The sequence below is a fragment of the Carcharodon carcharias genome, chromosome 18, assembly GCF_017639515.1.
Source record: "Carcharodon carcharias isolate sCarCar2 chromosome 18, sCarCar2.pri, whole genome shotgun sequence".
Lineage (NCBI taxonomy): Eukaryota > Metazoa > Chordata > Chondrichthyes > Lamniformes > Lamnidae > Carcharodon > Carcharodon carcharias.
In genome coordinates this window covers 29,159,733-29,186,133 of record NC_054484.1, presented here as the reverse complement: position 1 = coordinate 29,186,133, position 26,401 = coordinate 29,159,733, and the positions used below count along the sequence as shown (strand labels likewise).

At 41.2% G+C, this 26,401-nt stretch overlaps 1 protein-coding gene across 2 annotated transcripts in view; it reads right to left on the bottom strand.

The window, feature by feature from the left end:
• Window positions 1-26,401, bottom strand: part of LOC121290306 (transmembrane protein 50B) — an 80,322-nt gene that overhangs the window by 3,784 nt on the left and 50,137 nt on the right. Inside the window, exons 3-7 of one of the 2 annotated variants that reach the window (XM_041210618.1) lie at window positions 25,593-25,705; window positions 23,905-23,972; window positions 9,943-10,035; window positions 9,196-9,452; window positions 6,247-6,304 (exon numbers count right to left, since the gene is read on the bottom strand). In XM_041210618.1, the coding sequence (XP_041066552.1) occupies window positions 6,257-6,304; window positions 9,196-9,452; window positions 9,943-10,035; window positions 23,905-23,972; window positions 25,593-25,705 (579 nt within the window). In that variant the 3' untranslated portion in view covers window positions 6,247-6,256. The remainder of the gene's footprint in view (window positions 1-6,246; window positions 6,305-9,195; window positions 9,453-9,942; window positions 10,036-23,904; window positions 23,973-25,592; window positions 25,706-26,401) is intronic. The other variant, XM_041210619.1, reaches the window with a different exon arrangement.

Genomic DNA, 26,401 nt, shown 5'->3' with positions numbered 1-26,401 from the left:
TGACTGTGCGGTGGTCACTCGTACCGATACTGTCAAGGACAGATGCATCTGTGGCAGGCAGATTGGTGAGGATGAGGTCAAATATGTTATTCCCTCTTGTTGATTCCCTCACAACCTGCCACAGACCCAGTCTAGCACCTATGTCATTTAGGACTCGGCCAGCTCGTCAGTTGTGATGTTACCAAGCCACTCTTGATGATGGACATTGAAGTCCCCCACCCAGAATAGATTCTGTGCCCTTGCCACCCTCAGTGCTTCCTCCAAGTGGTGTTCAACATGGAGGAGCACTGATCCATCAGCTGAGGGAGGGAGGGTAGTACGCGGTCATCAGCCGGAGGTTTCCTTGCCCATGTTTGACCTGAAACTGAGTCTCCGTCTGTCTGCTCAGGTAAACAATAAATGATCCCACAGTATTATTTGGGGAAAGAGCTGGAAAGCTCTCAAGGTGACCCGATGAATATTTATCCCTCAACCAACTACAGCATAACTAATCCTATATGACAAAACTTCAAAGGTAATTAATGTACTGTGAAATGCTTTGAGTACTCTGAAGGGATGAAAAATAGCTCTATATACTTGTAAGTTTGCTTTTGGGAAAAATGGAGAGAAATTGAATAAAAAATAGTGGGGTGGTGGTGAGAAGAAAGATTGAAGAGCAATGAGGGTGGAACAAATAAGCAACATTTTCTTGATTTATAAATTGTGATTTTCAGGGATTTGGCTACAGCAGGCACAGAAGCTAAAAGTGAGAGGTGCTGCATTCTCAGTAGATACAAGGATTCTTGCTATTTCAAATGTGTATTTATTTCAGTTCTCAATTTGGCCCATTGTATTTAGGGCAACTCATCTAGTCCCATTCCCCTGCCTTTTCCCCACAGTCATACAAACATTTTCTCCTCCGATAATTAGCTAATTAGCCCTTTTGAAAACCTTGATTAAATGTGCCCCCACTAAACTCTTGGAAGTGCATTCCAGATCCTAACCACTTACTGCGTAATAAAGTTTTTCCTCATATTATCATTGCTTCTTTTGTCAGCTATCTTAAATAGACATCTTTTGATTCTTGACCCTTCCGCCAACGGGAACAGTTTCTCCATCTGCTCATCAGGCTCCTCATGATGTTGAACACCCCTGTCAAATCTCCTCATAATCTTCTCCAAGGAAAACAGTATCAGCTTCTCCAATCAATTCATGTTACTGAAGTTCCTCACCCCGGGACCTATTCCCGTGAATCTTTGTTGCACCCTCTCCAATGCCTTCACATCCTTCCTAAATTGTAGTGCGCAGAACTCGACACAGTGCTCCAGGTGAGGCCAAGCCAGTGTTTTATACAGGTTCATCATAACTTCTTTGCTTTTATACTCTGTTCTCCTATTTATAAAGCTCAGGATCCCATATGCTTTATTTACTGTTTTCACAACCTGTCCTGCGACTTTCAATTATCTGTGCACTTATACCTTCACGTCCCTCTGTTCCTGCACCCTCTTTAGAATTGTACCCTTTATTTTACATTGTCCCTCCTTGTTATTCCTACAAAAATAAATCACCTCACACTTCTCTGCATTAAATTTCATCTGCCACTTGTCTACCCATTCCACCAGTTTATGTCCACTTGAAGTCCATCATTATCCTTCTCACAGATAACAATTTTCCAAGTTTATGTCAATTCTGCAAATTTTGAAATTGTGCCCTGTACACCCAAGTCTAGATCATTAGTATAGACTAAGAAAAGTAGTGATCTCAACATCGACACCTGGGAAATCCCATTGTATACCTTCCTCTAGTCCGAAAAACGACCATTCACCACTACGCTATTTCCTATCACTTAGTCAACTTTGTATCGATGCTGCTGTGATCTTTTTATTCCGTGGGTTTGACTTTGTTGACAAGCCTGTTATTTGGCACTTTACCAAACACCTTTTGGAAGTCAATGTGCACCACATCACCTCCATAATCTCATCAGAAAACTTAAATCAAATGGGTTAAAAATTATTTGCCTTTAACAAATTCATGCTAGCCTTCCTTAATTAATCCACATTTGTCCAAGCAACTGTTAATTTGTCACATATCGTTTTGGGCGTTATAAAAAAGCTTCCCTACTGCCGAGGTTAAACTGACTGGCCTATAGTTGCTGGGCTTATCCTTGCACCCTTTGTTTTTGTAATTCTCCAGTCCCCTGGCACCACCCTTGTATCTGAGGAGGATTGGAAGATTGTGGCTAGTGGCTAAGCATTTTCACCCTTATTTTCCTCAAAATCTTGGATGCATCTCATCCGGTCCTGGTGACATTATTATGTTCAGCTAGCCTTTCTAATAGCTCTTCTTTATCAATTTTTAGCCTATCAGGTGCCTCTTTCACTATGACTTGAGCAGTATCGTCTTCCTTGGTGAAATAAGATGCAAAGTACTCATTTAATACCTAAGCCACATCCTCTGCCTCTGCTTAAATCCTCTTTTTTGCCCCTAATTGGCCCCACTGTTCCTTTTACCATCCTTTTGCTATTTATTTGCCTATAGAAGTCTAAATTGTAATGATAAAAAACTCTCAATCTTGAAACTTTCCATTGCTAATCTTAAGTCTAGAAACACTAAAAACTAGTGACAAACTGCAATTAAATTTCTAGTCGTCTAAATGTTTTTCATGCTATTCACTAGAAAGCATTTGATCTGGTGTGCTGAGTCTGACTGTTAGAAATAAACAAGGTAGAATTACTATGAGGGAATGGTGTCCCGAGTACATAATAGCTACAGTCTCACATCTATTTGGTGTGAATAGAAGCCACTTTTTTTTTTGAAAACATGGGGGCTTCAAATCATTAAGTAAAGCTAAACTAGGACCTCTATCAGCTACTTGTGGAAGCCCAAATACAATCACACACTAGGAATATCCTCAATCATTTCCCAATTCAGTGCCATAACTTCACTGTAAGTGTTGTAAAAATGCCATTTGTGTAAATAGTGTTTCGAACGGTGTCGCTCTGAGGAAATACCTGACCAGGCAAATCTTAACTTTGGAATATAAATATCCAATCATGGGATCAGTAAAGGTGAAATTAATTGCATGTTGATATCATAGAATTTTTGAGCTACAGTCCATGAAAATCTGTCTATATGTAATTAAACAGCAGTCATCATAACCAGTTAGTCGGGAAAGGTGGGGGGAGACATTGGGGGCACTTTAACATTTTCACACTAGACTATCTGGAGGTTTGTAGTGTGGCTTGTATATCATGCAATTATTTCCACTTGTGCTCTGGAAACTTTACCCCACTTATGTTGCGGTAGGATACAAAGCTCTGGCAACAGTAATGAAACTATATGTGCAAGCCTGCCTCTGTGGCATTGTCCTCTGTTGGCACTGGAAAACTACCTTATGATTTTTTCAAAGTTGTGACTTCTCTTTAACGTAATGCTACAGTATTTATTAAGGAATACAGGGTGGCTTTCCCTTCTAGTGTCAATTTTCTCCTGTCCTCCACTGAAAGTATCAAATCATTCTTCCGTTCAGTTCCATGGTGTCAGAATACCAGTGGCCATACAGTGACTAATTGAAATGGCTATTCTACATAGGAGATTGGACAGGGTCTGCAGTTAACCAAGGAACCCCTTGTACTGTCAAGCCCAATGTTGTCTGCATATACCTTCTCTACGACAGGATAAACTGGATTGCTGCAGCATGCAAGAATAGTGGCTGATTATTTCCCTCATCTTAAGCCAGAGTGTGAAAGTTAATTTTATCCATTAAGTCATTGGGAAAGCTACGAAGTTTCTACCCTGTTCACTGCAATCGGACCAGTCTAACTAACGCTGTGAATCTGAGAGTGGTCGTAGTGGATTTTTATCCCTGCCCGTCCTTTTCTCAATTGATCCGAAATCTGCTAATGTAGTTCTGCATTGCCCCTATGCAAAACATTAAATAGTAGAACTGTGTTATAGCAATGGTGGCTCGTAGGGTTAGAATAATACAGCACAGAAAGAGGCCATTTGACCCATCGTGTTTGTGCCAGCTCTTTGGTAGAGCTATACAATTAGTCCCACTCTATTCTCTTTTCCTATAGTCCTGTAAATGTTTTTGTTTCAACTATTTAGCCGATACCCTTTTGAAAGTTATGATTTAATCTGTTTCCAGCACCCTTTCAGGCAATATGTTCCAGATCACAACTGCATTAAAAAACTTTCTCCATGTTGCCTCTGGTTCTTTTGTCAATCACCTTGTATCGGTGTTCTCTGGTTATCAATCCATGTGCCTTCATATATGAAGATTTGCATAGTATACTTTAAAATACAATATTATTATTAAAGCTAAAGTCCCCAGAGGAGAAGAGTTTGTTGCTTACAACATCCTTACAATACCACTGGTCTCTGCAAACTGAGATTAATCAAAGGAACTGAAACCAAGCTGACGAGCTAATCATGCTTGGTTGAAAATAACATACAACTGTAGCAAATTGCATGAATTTTTATAAAATCTCTAGTCAGTGCTAATAATGCAAAGCTACATTTTTTTCAAATACAGTTTCAATTACAAACCACAGCACACAGAACACTCATCATATACTGCTTAATTTCTAAAATTCTCATTTTGAAACACCATTTTGAAGAGTAAGAAGTTTGGTAACTATTGTAATTACCGAATCAAATTATAATATTTTGCACAGGGGCAATGCAGAACTACATGAGCAGATTTCTGATCAATTGGGAAAAGGGCAGGTGGGGATAAAAATCTACTACTCTCAGATTCACAGCATTAGTTAGAGTGGTCCGATTGCTGTGAACAGGGTAGAAACTGAATAGAAGAGATTGAAAAGGGGGGTTTTGAGAAAGAGTGGTATGGATTTGAGAAGAGAAGACATGTTAAAGTACCTTAGAGAACAAAGGAAGGCTCGTCTTGGGACAATGGTCAGGCGAGAATAGAGGGTTGATTATAGGCTTTTTTGGGGGTCTGGGGTAGGACAGATAATGATGGTGATTTTGAAAGGGAAAAGAAAAAACAGAACCACTTACAACATCAGCAAGCATAGAGGCCAGGATGTGTAGTTTAATGGTCAGGATTTCTGTGGGGTTGGTTTCAGAAGAGCAAAATGTGAATGAGTTAAGCTTGGAGAGGGCAGGGAACAAAAATGAAATAGAAATTGCAAAATGACAGGGAATCAGGGTAAGGACATTTGAAGCACAGCTCACTGTCAAGTATGATATCCAAGTTGAGCATTGAGCTTGAGCTAACACCCAGGAAGGGTGATATGATTAGTGTGAGGAGTTTCTGGTGGAGGGTCAAATGTGAAGGCTTTAGATTTTGCCAATGTTGAGCTGTGAGCTCCAGCTCATATATGACTTTAACAGACAACATGCAGACACTATCATGGAATTAAGACAGTTTTTGGAGAGAAGAGGAAACTGGGTATGACTGCCATATTTATGTAGGGCAATCCCATTGGCGGTTCAGTCCAACTGGTGCATGTTGGTTTACCCTGCACACAAACAATAGTTCCAATTCCATGTGCTGTCCTCATCCCATAGCTCTTTATTGCTCGAATAACATTGCTGAGGAGAATATATATGTATGTACAATAGATGTCACAAGGATAGAAACTTGAGCCGAGAGAGAGCTAACATTGCAGTCATAGAATGAGAAGCCACTGCAAAAGGGGATGGATTGGCCACTTTGTGAAAGACAAGACAGAAATTACAAGATAGCAGTGCCATTGAGGAGAGGTGGTGGTCAAACATGTTCAAAGCTGTAGAGAAAGCATCATGGTCACAGTCTCTCAGGATTATCATCTTGTGACTTCAACTAGAATGGTCTAAGACGGAAGCCAGAATAATGAGATTTGAACAGGGAGCAGAGATCATGGAGTTAAGTGGTGATAACTTTTCAGAATCTCAACAGAAAGCAGATGTTGAAGCTAGAGGTGGAAGGTTACACCTTTAGGAGTCTGGGTTGCAGGCAGGCAATTTGAACAAGGTTGGGGGGGGGGTGGGGGTTCAATAATATTTGATGAGATTGGGTAGTTGAGAATGATCAGCTCAAGCAGTGACAGGATAATTTGAATGGTTAGGAGTCGATTTGGCAGGGGATCAGGAACACTGCAGCTGGGTCTCAAAAGAAGAGACAAATCTGGTAATGTGTTCAACCTGGTAAAAAAAATATTTGAAGGAGAGTTAGCATTTTATACTCAAAACTATTAGGCTTCTGTCTGAGAAGCCATGCAGTGATTGTCCATTTCCTAAATTAAATGACCAACTTACCTAAAAAATATTAATGCATTCTGAAAGAACACAGCCAGGCCTGGATACACATTAACCTCTGCAAGAAAAGAATAGGAATGTTAATTAACCAAGGAATTGGTTTAAATCGACCGGTTAGATAACCCGGATTTTGTCACATATTTCAATCTGTTCATTTGATTTTACCGAATTCTAGAAATAGTTTGAAGCTGTAGATCATAATTACAGCAAAACAAAAATTAAGCGCAAATGCAAGTAGAGTGAAAATAAAAACAGAAAATGCTGAAAATTTTCAGCAGGTCTGGCAGCATCTGTGGAGAGAGAGAAACAGAGTTGACGCTTCAGGTTGATGACCTTTCATCAGTACTGCTGAATTTTAACTTCACTTGACTGGCTAAAAGCATTTATAAGGCCTGTCGATATATGCGTATCAACTGATCATATAGTAATAATAATTTATTTCCTTAAAACTATAAATAGGTCATCTTGTAGTGAAAATTTTACTCCATGTGGTATATTTTACTTCATACCTTAGTCTATCAGTAAATGGAAGAAAATGGGTTAAAAAGGTTGACTTTTTTTTGATGTCAGTGGGGAAGCCAGCATAAAATTAAGAATCTGTGAGCTCAACAAAATCAATGGAGCACATTATTTTGCATTCCAGATACAACACAGGCAGTTACAACCTTCTTCCAGGCTGACCTTCTATTAATACCAACCCTTCCTGTGTTTCTTAGAGTAAGACCAATTTTATGTGATTGTGCTGTTGACTCACTCATGAAAAGACTTTTCAAATTGATTCACACAAATTTTCATTCTTCATGAGTTAAGGGTCCTTTCAGATGATTAGCATGGGCTATAATCAAACCATGTCCCTCTCAAATGTTCATCAGCTGTTAAACATTTCAATGCTGAACTAACACTTTACTTCTAAAAATAACTGAGCATAGAACTGAGCACTTTTAGATTACATAAATTAGAACAAATCTGCTCCTATTTTCTTTCTATCTTTGCTCTCCAAATCAAGGGAACACAGACTTGAGCATATCTGGGGCATAAACAGCATCCTTCACTAGATTTGGCTCGACCACATCAAGGTTCATTCTGCACAGTCAAAATTGCCCTTTACTCTAGAATAATCTTTGACAGCAACCTAGCCTGCTTTTATTATTCACCTCCTTAAGTCCTCTCTCCTCTAACAGCAAGTGCTAGGATCTCATGGATTAATTAGTCAATGAGTTAGGTCACTTGTTCACCAAACTCTGTTCTGTTTCCCTCACCCACAAGTCAAACTTCCGGCCTTTGGGCCCCCCTATCATAGCACTGAACTGTTTCCTTAGTTCTTCTATTTTATACTAGATCCTCTTCAAGCTTGTTTTGCCAAATATCTACCTAGTGTTCCCTTGATTCCCTCTGAACTGCTGATTGCTCAATTTACTTTTTTTGGTTCTCTAACTGATAAGTGGTTCCAGGTGACTTCTCAGATACTATCCTCTGTCTTTTCAAAACTACCATCATCACGTCCCTCCTCTCCACTGAAAAATCTTTTACTATGATGTCTCCTTCCAAATGCACACCTGTCTTTCCCACAATTCTTTGTTTAAAGCCCTTCAAAAAGTAGGTTCTTACAGTACTTAAAAGGTCCTAAACAAAATTCTGTGACTGTGGCCATGGTGCATAATGCATCCTCGACTTCTCTGCAGCGTATGACACAGTTGACCATGTCATCCACCTCCATTGCTTTTCTGAGGTTGACATCAGTGGAACTACTTTTACTTGGGTCCAATCTTAATTTACCTGATCAAAGTCAAAACATCTAAACCAATGGCTTTTCTTCGTCACCTCAGGAATCCTCCAAAAATCCATCCTTGGCTCCCTCCTCTTTTTCATCCAAATGTTGCTTCTTGATAACAACTATATTTCAGAATTTTTGGCCATTTTTCCATGAAAAGCAATATATACTCAGTTTTTTTTTAGAAAAAGAGGGCACACCAAGACAAAGGGTGTCCAATATGCTTAAAATAAGTTGTTTTACCCTACAAAGCAAATCACAGCTGATTTGGTAACTATTCCAAGGTAATGGAAACATCTCCCATCCATTATGTTGGAAAATCTTTTGATCTGCCTCCGTGAACCAAGGGTTAAGAAGAGAAGCAGCACTAATTTTGGAAAGAGGATAAAGAGTGCACAGCACAGGCAGTCAAGCAACAAAAGGTTATGAAAGACAAGAATTCGCAAGAAGAGGTTCTACCATGGAGGGCAGAGCAGAATTCAGAGCAGTTATCCTGTTCAAATTAAGAAAGCAACTCACTGTTGCAGTGTAATGTGACACAATAGCATAAAACTAAGTTATAACTGATTGAATTAAGAGAATCAGTTCTTAACTATTGCTCTGCACATTTACCTTATAATGAAATAAAACTACTTATCAATTAAAACCAAATCTCATCTTATCTACTATAACCTCTTTCTGTGCTACAATAATTCTTCCCCCTGAGCTCTAATTCTCTAAAGCTCTGACTCTCACCTCTTCTGCAACTCTTCCTTACCCTCTGCCCCACCAACTCAATTAGTGGCTATGCCTTTAATTGACTAGGCTTCATGCTCTGGAATTCTCTTTGAAAATCTCTTGATATCCCTCTTCTTTAAAGGCTCTCTTTGAACCACATGACTTTTACAAAGTTTTTGGTCTCTTTTCCTATCAATTCCTTCTATGTCACAGCATCCATTTATTTACTTTAGATATGTGCAAAATCGCATGGTAATTTTTCTATATTAAACACAACATATAAATAGAATTGTATTGACTACAGATAGCAAAATGGTTAGCAATTCATCTTCAGAAAAAAATGGAGAGAGAGTATTAATGCTCTATGACCTTAAGCTAGTGCACATTCCAGTCTTAAGAGGTAAGAATAATTGTGGAAATAATCAACTCCAAATGATTTATAATAGCTTCAGTCCACTTACTGAAACAATTATATTTCCAATATGTTCCTTCCTCACTTCACTTCTCCCCTTCCCACCGAGTAATCCTTTTTCCTCGCTTCTCATGGCATACACGTTTCTGAGGCAGCTCCTGCTTTCAAATGCTACACTTGAGAAAGTAGCAGGGAGCCAGGCAGCTTTGGATGATGCCCCCTTCCATTTGTCCATATCTTCCCAGCAGAGGTATGCTTTTTCTAAACTGAGGAGAATGATTAGGAGAAATTTCTTCATGCAGGGATCTGTTAGGGCCACAATATGATTTGTCACAGGGAATATTTGAGGCAGAAAGCATCAAGTCTTCTAAAGGGAAGAGCAGATAAACAATTGAAGTAGAGGAAGATACAATGCAATATGGGGAATGCAGGGCAGTAAATTTTGGTTTGCTTGAACAAAGGGAGCAGGCACAGGAAGGATGGCCAAGTGGACTCATTCTGTAGAGTAAACCATGGCTTTTGTTGGAGGGCCAGAGGAGGTTGGCATAAGAGGGAATAAAGGAAGCCCATTATTCTACCATCCTGAAGAATGGGATTCATACAAAGCACTGCAGTGACATTGTACTTATCATTGCTTTTCAACCATCTGATAAAATAAATCCTCAAACTAAAATAATTGAGTGTACAGGACTTCCAGCTAATTTTAGAAACACATTTGCTTGGGTGTTATAATACTGGTAATTTTTATTTGAAAGTCAGAGATCACTTATAGGAGCATTTAAATGATACGACTTACTAGGTACAACATATGCCCCAAATAAAATCCACATGGAAGCTATGAGAGATCCAAACATTAGCATGAAGCCAATAAAAAGCCAGATTCGTGCACCTGTAAAAGAAAGCAAACATGTTAACACGTACATTTGCTTGTGCACTGAGGTTCTGTTACAAATGTGGCGAAACAGAAACTTTTCTAAACCCGTATTTGCTCAGTTTAGTAAATAATACAAACAACTTTTTCAATTGGCTCTGATGACTTCCCTAATATCTGAAGCAGCACTGGATTGATAAGTGGTAACAGGGCTGCTTTATTTCCATGTTGAGGGTGGGTCAAGGGAAGAGCACTACCAAGGTGTTCAGTCAGACTAAAAAATACTTCTTCCCTTGATTATGAGAGAGGCACACACACTCAGAGGGGTACACACAAAGAAGAAAAGACTTGTATTATTTAGTGTTTTTTACACCACCTAATGTCTCAACAACACTTTACAGCCAATGAAGCACTTCTGAATTGTCATCACTGTTATAATGTAGGGAAACATGGCAGCCAATTTGTGCAACCCAAAACTCCCACATACAGCAATGAGATAATGAACAGATAATCTGTTTTTGTGATGTTCATTGAAGGATAAATGTTGGCCAGGACACCTGAGATACCTCCCCTGCTCATCTTTGAAATGGTGTCATGGGATCTTTTACTGCCACTTGAGAGGGCAGAGGGGCCTCAGTTTAATGTCTCAAATGAAAGATGGCACCTCCTACAGTACAGCGTGCCCTCAGTAATACATTGGGGTGTCAGCATGGATCTTTTTTGCTCAGGTCCTGGAGTGGAAATTGAATCCAGAACCTTGTTATTTGTGCTCCAGAACGCACTGCATTCTTAGCTGAGCTGTTCCATTGCAGTTACAACACTGGCATCTACCCGACCAGGTGGAAAAGTGCCTAGGGATGTCCTGCCCACAAAAAACAGGACAAACCCAATCTGGCCAATTACTGTTTCATTAATCAACTCTCAATCAACAAAGGGATGGAAGTTGTCATTGACAGTACTATCAAACAGCATTGACACAGCAATAACCTGCTCACCAATGCTCAATTTGGGTTCTGTCAGGGCTACTCAGAATCTGACTTCATTACAGCCTTGGTCCAAACATGGATAAAAGAGCTGCACTCCAGAGGTGAGGTGAGAGTGACTGCCCTTCACATCAAGGCAACATTTGACCGAGTATGACATCAAGGAGCCCTAGTAAAATTGAAGTCAATATGAATAGGGGGAAAACTCTCCACTGGTTGGAGTCATAACTAACATATTGGCAGGTGGTTGCGGTTGTTGGAGGCCATCATTTCAGTCCCAGGTCATCACTGCAGGAGTTCCTCAGGGTAGTATTCTAGGTCCAGCCATCTTCAGCTACTTCATCAATGATCTTTCCTCAGTCATAAGGGCAGAAGTGCATAAAGTTTAATACCATTCGTGACTCCTCAGGTACTGAAGCAGTCCATATATACAGCGAGACCTGGACAACATTGAGGTTTGAGCTGATAAGTAGCAAGTGACATTCACAACCACACCAAGTACCAGATGATGACTTTTTCCAACAAGAGGGCAATCTAATCATCTCTTCTTGATATTCAACAGCATTACCATTGCTGAATCTCCCACCATCAATATCCTGGGGTTACCACTGAGCAGAAACTTAATTGGACGAGCCACATAAACACTGTGGCTGCATGAGGTCAGAGGCTGTAAATTCTGCAGTGAATAACTCACCTCTTGACTCCCAAAGCCTGTCCATCATCTTCAAGGCACAAGTCAGGAGTGTGATGGACAACTCTCCACTTGCCTGGATGAATGTGGTTCCACCAACACTCAAGAAGCGCGACACAATTCAGAACAAAGCAGCTCCCTATCCACCATGTTAAACACTCACTTCCACTCTCTTTACCACCGATGCACAGTGGCAGTAGTGTGCACCATGTATGAGATACACCGTGGCAACTCACCAAGGCTCCTTTGACAACACCTTCCAAATCCGCAATCTTTACCATCTAGGAGAACAAAGGCAGCAGGCACATGGGAACACCACCAACTGCAAGTTCCCCTCCAAGCCACACAACATCCTGACTTAGAGTAATATCGTCATTCCTTCACTGTTGTTGGGTCAAAGTCTCAGCTCCCTTCCTACCAATACTGTATGCGTATGTGTAGCCGCACCAGATGGACTGCAGCAGTTCAAGGCGGCGAATCATCACTACCTTCCCAAGAGAAATTAGGGATGAGGAACAAATACCAGCCTTACCAGCAACACTCACATCCCAAGAAAGAACAAGAAAATAAGGTGCTGTGCTACCAACTGAACCATGACTGACAGAGGGAGTTCGAGAGCAGCCAGAGGGGGAGAAAGAGACACACATACAGATTCCAGGAGGAAAACAGACAGTAGATATAATATGCGCAAGACCAAGAATTTAAATAAGTTGTTGCTGGGCTCTACAAGTAGGCTGAGAGTTCAACCTACATGGAGAAAAGCAGTGACTTGTGCTACAGGAGGCTGCGACCTATGTTTACCATCAGTAGGGTGAGAGGGACCACAAACAGAAATTTCCAGGAGAAAATGGAACAACGCTCAATGAGAAGGAGCAGTTGTTGATTTTGGAAGACATTGCAATGAGAAAGGTATTTGAATGATGAGAGGCCATCAGGAAAAGGGTAAAGTTGCGGCCAATTCTGGGACCCTAAGCAGGCGAGGAAATAGGTAGATAGCAGTATCCAGTAGGATGAAAGCTTAGGAGGAGGAGAGAAAGGCATGCTGCAAAAATGATGCTGAGGGGTGGGGAGTAGTAAAAGGAAAGACTGGATGGGATTCTAAAAGGAGAGATGCAGATAGGGAACACAATAGACAGTAAAGAGGCCTTGGGTTTGGAGCAATTACCATTATATACATACATATGAACAAACAAAGCCATGGGCAAATGAGGCAAAGTTGAAGTTACTTATATAAAGCTAAGACTCCTGTTCTATAACAAACACCTCTCAAACCTGTCCTTAATTCACCTAACTAAAGGACTGCTGACTTTGTAAATAAACAAAACATTCACATTTAAACAGACTTTATGCCACTCAAGCTTTATTTAATGATTTGTTTCACAATTCTTCAGAGTCGCCAGATTTCATAACTAGGTTAAAACAAATGGCACACCTATATGCAGAGATGATGCATCTATTCGCAGGAAAGCTATTTTGTCAGCAATGAATTAGTTGACTTTTGATGCATATGAACAGAAGACTATTCCTGTAAACCACATCCTTTTCTCCCTGGTTAACCACATGCTTCACAGTACTCTCGTCTCAATTAACAGTAACTTTTCTCATTCAAGCATTTTGAAACAGGTCTAGCAAAAAGCACAAGGATCAGATGATTACCTTGCCACTCTATGGATCAGATAACTGCTACATGCATCCAGCAGAGCACAAAATACTGAACATTTAATACGTGCACTATGTGCGAATGCGCATTATTCTCTCAAATAGTTAAACAGAAAATGAAGAAAATAAATAATGGTATAATCTAGCACATATTTCCAGCATTGTACTTATGTACTGTACCAGATATCCAACATTGTAGTTTCCCTCAACCTTTTTATTCATACATTGTTTTGTCTGGGCTAGATAAAAATTCAGATTCCAACTCAAGCAAAATTTGTCACTCTGCCACGACTCTCAAAGTTCAATCCATAAAACATTGCTGATTTTCAAATCCATAGCAATCATTTCAACTAAAGCCTGAATTTGTACTATATTTATACCACTACCATATTTACTGTGTTCATTTTAGCCTCCCAATATTCTTTATATTTACTCTCGTAGTTTCTCTTGAACAAAGGTGGACCAGATTAAGAAGCAAGGGTAACAAAACAGTCAGGTAACAAATACAGTTATAAATAAAAGTATGAAAGGACTGCAGAAAACAAAGTAAAGGGAACAAGTATTAAAGATAATTAAATTGCCTGTACAGCAACATACTCAGCATCCAAAATAAGATGGGGGAACCCGAGGCAATAATCAATAATGAAGAAGCATTTGCAGTAGGAATAACTAACATGGATTCATAAAGGACAAAACTAGCACTAAATATTGCAGGTTGCAATATAATTCAGACAGGATAAAAAAGTAAGAAAGGGCAGTGGGGTAGCTGTACCAAATAGAGATAACAATGACAATAGAAAAAAAGTGGCATAATTAATAGGAGGATAGAAACAAAATCCAAATTCATATGGTTTGAAATAAAAGACAAGGGGTTGCACAGAACCAACAGAATCAATAAAGTTTTAAAATGATTTATTTATTTTCCACTGTTTGCTCAATGCCCATAACACACAACTCAATGGTTGAGAAAAGAGATTTGTGATCTGCTCTCAAGACTTTCAATAGTACCCAAAGCCAGCAAATAAGAGGGACCCAGAGATCATAAACCTTTAATCTTCTCACCCTTATTGTAAGGAAGCATTTGGCCTTCAACTTCTCAGATGGCATGGTTGCCTTGACACTCCAGCAGTTTACTGAAGCTCCAATACACTGCACTATAATGTCACAATTTACTAAACGTTATGCAAAAAAATCTACTATAAATCTATAGCAAATACCACTGAATTCCAAGGGTTAGGCCCTAGATTACAGCCATTTTCCTTAACAGTTGTCATGCATATGCAACATCTGTTTCCAATAAATTCAGAATAATCACACTCAAAAATGCTGGAGCTTCAGTGAATGAACTGTATTTCTTACAGCTCTTCAAATATAGCTGGTGGGTTGATATACTGTTGCTGGGCACCTGACTGCAGTACAGCATTAAGTGCGTACTCTGGATGTACATCTGCATAACAATCAGTTCCTAGCTCTTTATGAATAACAACATAACATCCCTCTTTCTTTAAAAAATGCTTCTATATATCAAAATAATTGTTCTAAACATTAACTTTATTATAAACAAAAACAGAATTACCTGGAAAAACTCAGCAGGTCTGGCAGCATCGGCGGAGAAGAAAAGAGTTGACGTTTCGAGTCCTCATGACCCTTCGACAGAACTTGAGTTCGAGTCCAAGAAAGAGTTGAAATATAAGCTGGTTTAAGGTGTGTGTGTGGGGGGCGGAGAGATAGAAAGAGAGAGAGAGGTGGGGGGGTGGTGTGGTTGTAGGGACAAACAAGCAGTGATAGAAGCAGATCATCAAAAGATGTCAACGACAATAGTACAATAGAACACATAGGTGTTAAAGTTAAAGTTGGTGATATTATCTAAACGAATGTGCTAATTAAGAATGGATAGAAGGGCACTCAAGGTATAGCTCTAGTGGGGGGTTTTTTTTGTATAATGGAAATAGCTGGGAAAAGGAAAATCTTTATAATTTAGTGGAAAAAAAAGGAAGGGGGAAACAGAAAGGGGGTGGGGATGGGGGAGGGAGCTCACGACCTAAAGTTGTTGAATTCAATATTCAGTCCGGAAGACCGTAAAGTCCCTAGTTGGAAGATGAGGTGTTGTTCCTCCAGTTTACGTTGGGCTTCACTGGAAAAATGCAGCAAGCCAAGGACAGACATGTGGGCAAGAGAGAAGGGTGGAGTGTTAAAATGGCAAGCGACAGGGAGGTTTGGGTCATTCTTGTGGACAGACCGCAGGTGTTCTGCAAAGCGGTCGCCCAGTTTACGTTTGGTCTCTCCAATGTAGAGGAGACCACATTGGGAGCAACGAATGCAATAGACTAAGTTGGGGGAAATGCAAGTGAAATGCTGCTTCACTTGAAAGGAGTGTTTGGGTCCTTGGACGGTGAGGAGAGAGGAAGTGAAGGGGCAGGTGTTGCATCTTTTGCGTGGGCATGGGGTGGTGCCATAGGAGGGGGTTGAGGAATAGGGGGTGATGGAGGAGTGGACCAGGGTGTCCCGGAGGGAGCGATCCCTACGGAATGCCGATAAGGGGGGTGAAGGGAAGATGTGTTTGGTGGTGGCATCATGCTGGAGTTGGCAGAAATGGCAGAGGATGATCCTTTGAATGCGGAGGCTGGTGGGGTGATAAGTGAAGACAAGGGGGACCCTATCATGTTTCTGGGAGGGAGGAGAAGGCGTGAGGGCGGATGCGCGGGAGATGGGCCGGACACGGTTGAGGGCCCTGTCAATGACCGTGGGTGGAAAACCTCGGTTAAGGAAGAAGGAGGACATGTCAGAGGAACTGTTTTTGAATGTAGCATCATCGGAACAGATGCGACGGAGGCGAAGGAACTGAGAGAATGGGATGGAGTCCTTACAGGAAGCAGGGTGTGAGGAGCTGTAGTCGAGATGGCTGTGGGAGTCGGTGGGTTTGTAATGGATATTGGTGGACAGTCTATCACCAGAGATTGAGACAGAGAGGTCAAGGAAGGGAAGGGAAGTGTCAGAGATGGACCACGTGAAAATGATGGAGGGGTGGAGATTGGAAGCAAAATTAATAAATTTTTCCAAGTCCCGATGAGAGCATGAAGCGGCACCGAAGTAATCATCGATGTACCGGAGAAAGAGTTGTGGAAGGGGGCTGGAGTAGGACTGCAACAAGGAATGTTCCACATACCCCATAAAGAGACAGGCATAGCTGGGGCTCATGCGGGTACCCATAGCCACACCTTTTATTTGGAGGAAGTGAGAGGAGTTGAAGGAGAAATTGTTCAGCGTGAGAACAAGTTCAGCCAGACGGAGGAGAGTAGTGGTGGATGGGGATTGTTCGGGCCTCTGTTCGAGGAAGAAGCTAAGGGCCCTCAGACCATCCTGGTGGGGGATGGAGGTGCAGAGGGATTGCACGTCCATGGTGAATTCTTACCTTCTCTCGATCTTTTCATTGAGAACTGTTGGCGCGACATTAGTCGTCTTAATTTCTCTGCTCCTCTCACCCATTCTAACCTGTCTCTCTCTGAACTTACTGCACTCCATTCTCTCAGGTCCAACCCTGACATTGTCATCAAACCCGCTGACAAGGGTGGTGCTGTTGTTGTCTGGCGCACTGACCTCTACCTCGCGGAGGCTGAGCGTCAACTCGCAGACACTTCCTCCTACCTCTCCCTGGACCATGACCCCACCACTGAACATCAAGCCATTGTTTCCAGGACTGTCACTGACCTCACCTCCTCTGGGGATCTCCCTCCCACAGCTTCCAACCTGATAGTCGCCCAACCTCGGACAGCCCGCTTCTATCTCCTACCCAAAATCCACAAACAGAACTGCCCCGGTAGACCGATCGTCTCAGCTTGCTCCTGCCCCACAGAACTCATTTCTCGTTATCTTGACTCCCTTCTCTCTCCCCTTGTCCAGTCCCTTCCCACCTACATCTGTGATTCCTGACACCTTACGTCACATCAACAATTTCCAGTTCCCTGGCCCCAACCGCTTCCTCTTCACCATGGACGGCCAATCCTTCTACACCTCCATCCCCCACCAGGATGGTCTGAGGGCCCTTAGCTTCTTCCTCGAACAGAGGCCCGAACAATCCCCATCCACCACTACTCTCCTCCGTCTGGCTGAACTTGTTCTCACGCTGAACAATTTCTCCTTCAACTCCTCTCACTTCCTCCAAATAAAAGGTGTAGCTATGGGTACCCGCATGGGCCCCAGCTATGCCTGTCTCTTTATGGGGTATGTGGAACATTCCTTGTTCCAGTCCTACTCCGGCACCCTTCCACAACTCTTTCTCCGGTACATCGATGATTACTTCGGTGCCGCTTCATGCTCTCGTCGGGATTTGGAAAAATTTATTAATTTTGCTTCCAATCTCCACCCCTCCATCATTTTCACGTGGTCCATCTCTGACACTTCCCTTCCCTTCCTTGACCTCTCTGTCTCAATCTCTGGTGATAGACTGTCCACCAATATCCATTACAAACCCACCGACTCCCACAGCTATCTCGACTACAGCTCCTCACACCCCGCTTCCTGTAAGGACTCCATCCCATTCTCTCAGTTCCTTCGCCTCCGTCGCATCTGTTCCGATGATGCTACATTCAAAAACAGTTCCTCTGACATGTCCTCCTTCTTCCTTAACCGAGGTTTTCCACCCACGGTCGTTGACAGGGCCCTCAACCGTGTCCGGCCCATCTCCCGCGCATCCGCCCTCACGCCTTCTCCTCCCTCCCAGAAACATGATAGGGTCCACCTTGTCCTCACTTATCACCCCACCAGCTGCCGCATTCAAAGGATCATCCTCCGCCATTTCTGCCAACTCCAGCATGATGCCACCACCAAACACATCTTCCCTTCACCCCCCTTATCGGCATTCCGTAGGGAACGCTCCCTCCGGGACACCCTGGTCCACTCCTCCATCACCCCCTATTCCTCAACCCCCTCCTATGGCACCACCCCATGCCCACGCAAAAGATGTAACACCTACCCCTTCACTTCCTCTCTCCTCACCGTCCAAGGACCCAAACACTCCTTTCAAGTGAAGCAGCATTTCACTTGCATTTCCCCCAACTTAGTCTATTGCATTCGTTGCTCCCAATGTGGTCTCCTCTACATTGGAGAGACCAAACGTAAACTGGGCGACCGCTTTGCAGAACACCTGCGGTCTGTCCACAAGAATGACCCAAACCTCCCTGTCGCTTGCCATTTTAACACTCCACCCTTCTCTCTTGCCCACATGTCTGTCCTTGGCTTGCTGCATTGTTCCAGTGAAGCCCAACGTAAACTGGAGGAACAACACCTCATCTTCCGACTAGGGACTTTACAGCCTTCCGGACTGAATATTGAATTCAACAACTTTAGGTCGTGAGCTCCCTCCCCCATCCCCACCCCCTTTCTGTTTCCCCCTTCCTTTTTTTTCCACTAAATTATAAAGATTTTCCTTTTCCCACCTATTTCCATTATATAAAAAAAAACCCCACTAGAGCTATACCTTGAGCGCCCTACCATCCATTCTTAATTAGCACATTCGTTTAGATAATATCACCAACTTTAACACCTATGTGTTCTATTGTACTATTGTCGTTGACATCTTTTGATGATCTGCTTCTATCACTGCTTGTTTGTCCCTACAACCACACCCCCCCCACCTCTCTCTCTCTCTATCTCTCCGCCCCCCACACACACACCTTAAACCAGCTTATATTTCAACTCTTTCTTGGACTCGAACTCAAGTTCTGTCGAAAGGTCATGAGGACTCGAAACGTCAACTCTTTTCTTTTCCGCCGATGCTGCCAGACCTGCTGAGTTTTTCCAGGTAATTCTGTTTTTGTTTTGGATTTCCAGCATCTGCAGTTTTTTTGTTATTAACTTTATTATATTTAATTGAAAGGTCAACAATTAAACCGAACACCTTTAGAGTCTGTTACATCTTAATTTCTTCTCAAAATATTATTCATGGTATCGCTTAGGTGGTAGGGTGTTGTGCCTCCATCTTGTAGGTTGGCATCACTCAGTGGCGAATTGGCATGCAGCACAGGTGACATTCTGCATGTTGCTCCTGGTGTTACTATAGGAGTCATGCTTGATGTTATGTCTGGTGACTCTGATGTTGCATTGTTTGTTGATGAAGCTGGTGATGTTGCTGATGATCTTTTCCAACTTAGGTGCTTGTCGAATATGGACTCTGTTCTTCTCTTTTGCCTGTCGGTTTTGGTTTCAATGATATATGACCTTGGAATCTCAGCTTCACCAACAATTTTTGCTGGGTTCCAGGTTTTCATGAATGGATCTGTAAATGTATCATTTGTCCTTCAATAACTCAGGCAGGGGTTTAGCAAGCCTGAAGCCTGTGCAACAGTGAGTTGATATCTTGCTTCCTCCAAGTGACCAGAAGGAAGTAAATATTTTGCTTGGTGTTTTCTTACATTCAAAAGCTCTGCAGGCGATTTAGATTGGCCTTGAGAGGTGTAGTTTAGAGTGATATTAAAGCAGGCTTGGGTCTTCCTTGTTTCTTGGCATTTAGTGAGGGTTCTCTTGACCTTCTTGACATGTCTTACTATAAACCTATGTCGCTTTAGGGAACGTGGTGATGAGGTGGTGTTGAAGCCATAGTGTTCAACAAATTCTTTAAATTCTGTGGAGGTGAACTGGGTTCCATTGTCATGTATTTTTTTTTGGGAATCCCTTGCTCAGCAGACAGAACTTGTACTGCTGTGATAATTGTTCTCTCTCTTAAATCTTTCACCTTTCAGAAAAAGGGAACTTTGAGTATTAATCTGCAACTACGAGATACCATTCTTCTTGATTTTATGTGAATAGATTAGCATCCACAGTACGCCATGGTCTGAGTGGTATTTCAATATCTATCATCTCCTCTTTTCTACTGTTACTGCTGTACTTCTGCATACATTGCAATGTAGACACCATTCTTTTGATGTGTTTGTGGATGCCAATCTAACAGCTGACCTGCCTCTAAGCTTACACTGCCCCATTCCCATGTGGTCTCCGTATATAATTTGATGTCAAGCGAAATTCCAAGTGCCCCGGAGATTGAAATCTCTTCTATTTCCATAGCATAATGTGCATGTCAACAAGATGGACTTTAATTGCACCTTTAAATATAAACTTCCTGTGTGTATTTGCATCAGTTACTATAAAAAGGTAACCAGAACATCACACGAGGATGATCTGTGGATGCCACAAATCTGAAATAAAACAGAAAATGCTAGAAACACTTAGCAGGTCTGGCAGCATTTGTGGAGATTAAAGGTTATTGACCTGAAACATTGGCCAGGATTTTACAGCCTCGCCACAGCAGGTCTCCCCCCAACAGTTCAGTGGGACCGTAATTTCCTGCAGGGCGGGAGGAGCTGTAAAATCCTGGCCATTAACTCTGTTTCGTTCTCCCAGATGCTGCCTGACCTGCTGAGTATTTCAGGCATTTTTTGTTTTTATATCAGTTCAGTGGATACAGAAGCAACTATTTCCTCAACTGAAAGATGACTCTAGTAAAATGTTAAAAAATATGCAGAGCTGTCAGCATCTAAAGAGAGAAGAATGGCTAACATTTCAGATTTAGATCTTGCATCAAATTAAAGAGTTGAAACCTAAAAATGTACTTCTTCTCTTTCCAGATGCTGACATGTTTATTTCTTTTTAACCCTTAGTGTTGTATTTTGAATGGGAAGGGAAATGCAGAGTCATCATGGCCAGTATTCTGCATTTAATTAGAAATTTTGAACGTATCTTAAGATGCCAACTGACCAGATGCCTACAAGTGCTCTTTCCAACAGCATCAACATTTGCTTGCAATTCTAATGTAGCTCAACACTACTACAAGTTGCCACCCATCAATATCCGCACATGGAAGAATTCTTGCTCTGCTGCCAATTCTATTTTTAGAGGGGGAAATTTTTAATGTTTTGTGTGAGCTTAAAATAATATTGGCACTGCATGCCATTAATACTATTCAATGGCAATTTACAAGTAACGAATGTTTGCAATTCTATTAAGCAATTCACAAAAATAACTTTGTGGGTCTTAAAGAGCATGCGTCAAATTCTGACCCCAGAACAAGTCTGTTGGGAGACATTATCTTAAGTCCAACTCCAAACTTTGTGGCTTCCTGAGAAGTTAAAATAAAACAAACTTACTATATTTTGAATAGAATAACGGATCTAAGCCAGTAGCATAAGAAAAATATTTCACTTACTTGATTTGCATACCTCAGAGTTTTGTCTTTCAAAAATATCCACCTTGGTAGTAAAGTATGGAGACACCATGTTTCCACAATTCTTCAAACTGGAAGAGTCATGGCACATGGTATTTCCATACTTATTCACCTTTTATTATTAGTGATCAGTAGGTATTTTTGATCCCAAGGACTCAATATTAAGAAGAGATTAATATTTCCACAATGCTCTTGAGGCATCTTTTTCTAACCGCCTTCTCTCCAATAAATAAAAGCATCACCGGTGCAACATTGAGCCAAATAGTCCAGGAAGCGCTCAGATTAAATTCTTGACCTATGTGGAGTTTGTTGATTTTTGCCATGACAGTAACTGGAGTGCCACAACTGGCCTGAATCTTTGGACCCAGCAGGAAAAAATTTATAAAAATGAGATTTTCCATTCCTAATTGATAGCCGATGAATCCTGCTGATAAACATATCTATGGGTGAGAATAGGATCAAGCAGGTCTATAAAGCTCTCCACAACCTAGGTTCACAGATGAAGTCTTATTTGGAGCAAGGTACTCAAGGGCTTCTGGCATTGTAAATCTAGTACAAGCAATTATCTTAGGAACAGGAGTAGGCCATTCAGCCCCTCAAGCCTATTCTGCTGATGGCTGATACGTATCTTTACTCCATCTACCCACCTTGGTTCCATACCCCTCAATAACTTCACCTTCAAAAGAAGAAAGAAATGCTTGGGATGGTCAGGGGCAGGGAAGCAAATCTCAACATTCAGAAACATTTCCATTTCATTTTCTAAAATTTGGTCAATCCCCAAAATTCTAGTGCCGCATAGTTCACATATTAGTGTCCAACTTGAGTTAGCCTCGCACTGAAGTCAGTTCTTTAGAAAGAACAATGAAGTAAATAATCAGCACAGTAGCATAGGCTGCTAGAATGAAAGTACTTGGCAGTAGTACATAGAATCAATCTCCACAACTCCACTGAGTTATCAACTTTAGTTTCACTGCTGCAGAGAGGCACAAAGTAGAAGCGAGGGAACCACAGGGTAGACCGGGGTGGGGGAATGGAGGAAACTAGTTCATTCCTCTGCACTACCTCCCATTTTACTCTGGCACAAGAGTGGCAAAGGCCCAGAAACAGAAGGAGATGCCTAGCTCCGAGGGCTAAAAGTGAACTTAACTTGTTCACTCAATGACCGACAAAAATAACTTGCTTTCAACATGATTAGCAACTCAATACAGGAAAGATTTTAGCCACTCAAGAGTGTCACATATAGATGTAAGTAAGAAACATAAAACAGTGCTCATTAGCCTGGTACAAAATCTACAATGCATCACACTAGACATTCTGGCGTAATGAATGTTTTTCTATACATTCATCATTTTTCACTCCAGTTGGTGGTCTGCACTCTGCTGAATGCTTCATTCAACCTAGAATTAAACAACCTAGAATCCAAAATCTAGAAGCAGAAGTGACTGTTTTCTTTTGACAAATCACACTGATGCACCTCTTTTCTGATTCTCATCCCAAATAACTCAGCATCTGGGAAAAACTATACTCAAATGCTATGCCTTTTTTAAACTTATTTTCTCTTTTAAGGTTTCCCTATCTGTCCCCCAGCCCCAAAGTAACACATCATTTCCAGCTGATCATTAGCCAGTGCCCAAATCAATACTTAAGAGATGACAGATTGATGGGAAGCTAATAGCATTCCCACTGATCATCTGAGAAAACTTACTCTCATTAGTTAATATCTCTAGTTGACAATAGGGCCAAGACTGATGCATTAACACTACAGAATAATGCAAAGCATGCGCAATCCAATGTTTTTTTTACTTTCATGCCAGTTCAGGCACCTTTCAAACCTGTAATTTTACCAGCAAAAAGGACAAGGGCAGCAGGTGACTCCATCACCTAGGCATTCCCCTCCTTGTCACACACCATTCTGACTTGGAACTACATTGCCATTCCTTCACTGTCATTGGGTCAAAATCCTGGAACTCCCTCCCTTTCAGTATTGTGGGTGTACCTACACAAGGACTGCAGCAGTTCAAGAAAGTGGCTCACCAATACCTTCTCAAAAAGCAATTAGGAATAGGCAACAAATGTTGGCCTTGCCAGCGAGGTTTGCATTCCATGAATGAATAAAACGAAAATGTCCTCTTCACTTATATTGTTACCCTTCACAGATTATGAAGTTTCTTTTCAAAAAAGCTGGTTAAGTTCTTTGCATTTAGAATCAGCATCCCACTTGCAACAAACCAGAGGTTTTCTCTGCAGTTCTGCCTTCAATGTCATTAGATAACTATTCTTCAATACTTCTCAAAATGTGGTAATTACTGAAATAAGTAAATAGCTTGCAGTATTCTTACCTATTCTTCCCAGGCACCCATCACTGTATCCATCCCCTCGGACCTGTCCATTAGACACAGCATTTATCCTAGATTTTAGAATTAAAAATAAGTTACATTAAATACTTCACAGGACAAGAGGGCTTGACAGGGTAGATGAAGAAAGGATGTTTCCCTTGGCTGAAGAGTCTAGAACTAGGAGACATAGACTCAGGAGAAGGGGTCAGCATTTAGGATAGAAATGAGCAGTACTTTACCATTACAGCTTGCACATGTGGATAAATTTAGGAAAATGCAGCAGTAGGAAAAGCAGGTTAATTTAAGTGAGGTAAATGGGTAATATGGTTTAATTAAATTAAAAGAACAGCAGAAATAATTGACCAGAACACCAAGCAAAGGCAGCAAAATTCCAATGGGAACGCAAAGTAGGTACCTTAATTGAAACGTGATAAAGACTGAAGGAGGACTGATACCCTTGAGACAGCATTGTTGGTGGAGGGTGCATTGTCAGGGAGCAAATTTGAAATGTTATGAAATGCTCTTTTACAAATTTTAGGAATAAAATATATAAAAAAAAATACAAGGCTAATGTGGACTAAAAAAAAATGTATAAAGTCATTGCCAATGGGGTCAAATCTACACTGGAGTTAGTGATCTACCTTGATCGGACCTGCACTGTATCCATCAGATCTCTGATAGAAAACCGAACCCTTGGGAACACAAGGCTATATGCAGAACAGATGGATGGATACCTGTCTCCAGGTATCAGGACCAGGAGTAGGCCTTTGACAGAATATCACACATCATACATGATTGTGTGCAGCATGTGGAGATTGAGAGACTCCGGGCGTGTCGGAGGATCTAGGGAGGACCCTTCTCATCACCAGTCAAACCACGTCTTGCTGCTTGTTTGAGAATTCTGGGGATGTGACATTCTGCCAAATTACTTTGACTGTGCTCTAGAAATTTGAACTGTTATGTAATGCTCTTTTACAAGTTTTAGGATTCACCACCTCCTTTTCCCAGAGCTTCGAGGACGTTACATGTGGACTTGCTGTCAAAAGAGTTTTTCTGCACAAACTTTTCCAAGAGGAACAGGTAGAATGGCACAGACCAACTGAATGAAGCGTTCTATAGTAATATGGCCAGACCCATCCATCACAACATCAGGGAAAGAACATAGCACATAGTGTCACTTGGTGTTTGCATATCAAAGGTATGCACGCAGCTTGACGTAGCCCACCCAAGATGGTTAGTACACCCCTAAGCACTTTACAGCCAATGAATTTTTTTTAATGTCGGAAACAAGGGTGCAAATATATACACAGCAAGGTCGCACAAATTGCCATGCAATAATGGCTTGATAACCTTTTTGAACTGATATCGATTGAGGAATAAATATTGGTCAGGATATCAGGATAACTCCCCTTCTTTGAAATAGTGCCGTGAAATCTTTTATATGCAGTAGAGAGGGCATGCGGGCCTTGGTTTAACAGCTCATCCCTCAGTACTGCCTTGGAGTGGGACTTGAATCTATGCTCTTCTGCCTCAGAGGTGATAGTGCTACCCTTCAGCCATAGCTGATACCTGCAAGGTTCTCTGTTCATACTTGGGTATTTAACCCATAAAACACAGCCATATAACGCATTTAATAAAACTGATAAAGACAGCCAAGCAACAAGGTACTGTATTCAATTGTCAGAACTTACATGAAAAAAGCTATGGTTGACATGACTCCACATGTGTGAAAGGCAGAATTCATTTCTCCACTTTTTGAGTAAACCACTGCAGCATCTATAATTATCCACCAACCGGTAAAGAACTGTAAAAGGAAAATAAAATAGCATTATGAGGTTTTTGCACTCAAATTATATTACTAATTTTTCTTAGTAAAATAGAAGTAATAATTATCTCATTCTAAAAATTACAATTTTGTTAAATGGATTGGGCATTTTGAAAGGTCAAATAACTAGCTTCTCTAATAACTCAACTGTAAACTCATTAATTGGTGTAGAATATAGCCATAATGGACCAGGAGAATTGCCAATTTGATCCCTTTTCTGGGGCAGGGAGGAAGGAAAGGGAAATAGGTAGGGCTGTTATCCTCATTTTTATCCAGTGTTCCATTCCTGGAAAGAACAAACTTACTTTCATTATATTCAGCTATGGTAACATTTATTGCCAACCTCCTAATGGTTCCCCTATTCACAGAGTTTAATTATCTGTTCTCTCTATGAGCTAGTTAAATGTTGTCCCCATAGATCAACTAAACAAAGGCGATCGGAGACCAAGTAAATTGTCACACTTTCCAATTGTTCTGTATTTTTCTTTCATCTTTTAAAATTTATTAAAACAAGTCTCATCCTGGTCCTGTCCTGGACAAAATGAGAAAATTGCTTTATTGCACTAGTTCACAAAGAATTTTAAAATAAGTCTATCTAAGCTCACATTGCCAGTCAGTAATTTCTAAACACACATTTGCACATATAATATGTGCCTGAGATTTATTCACCATATT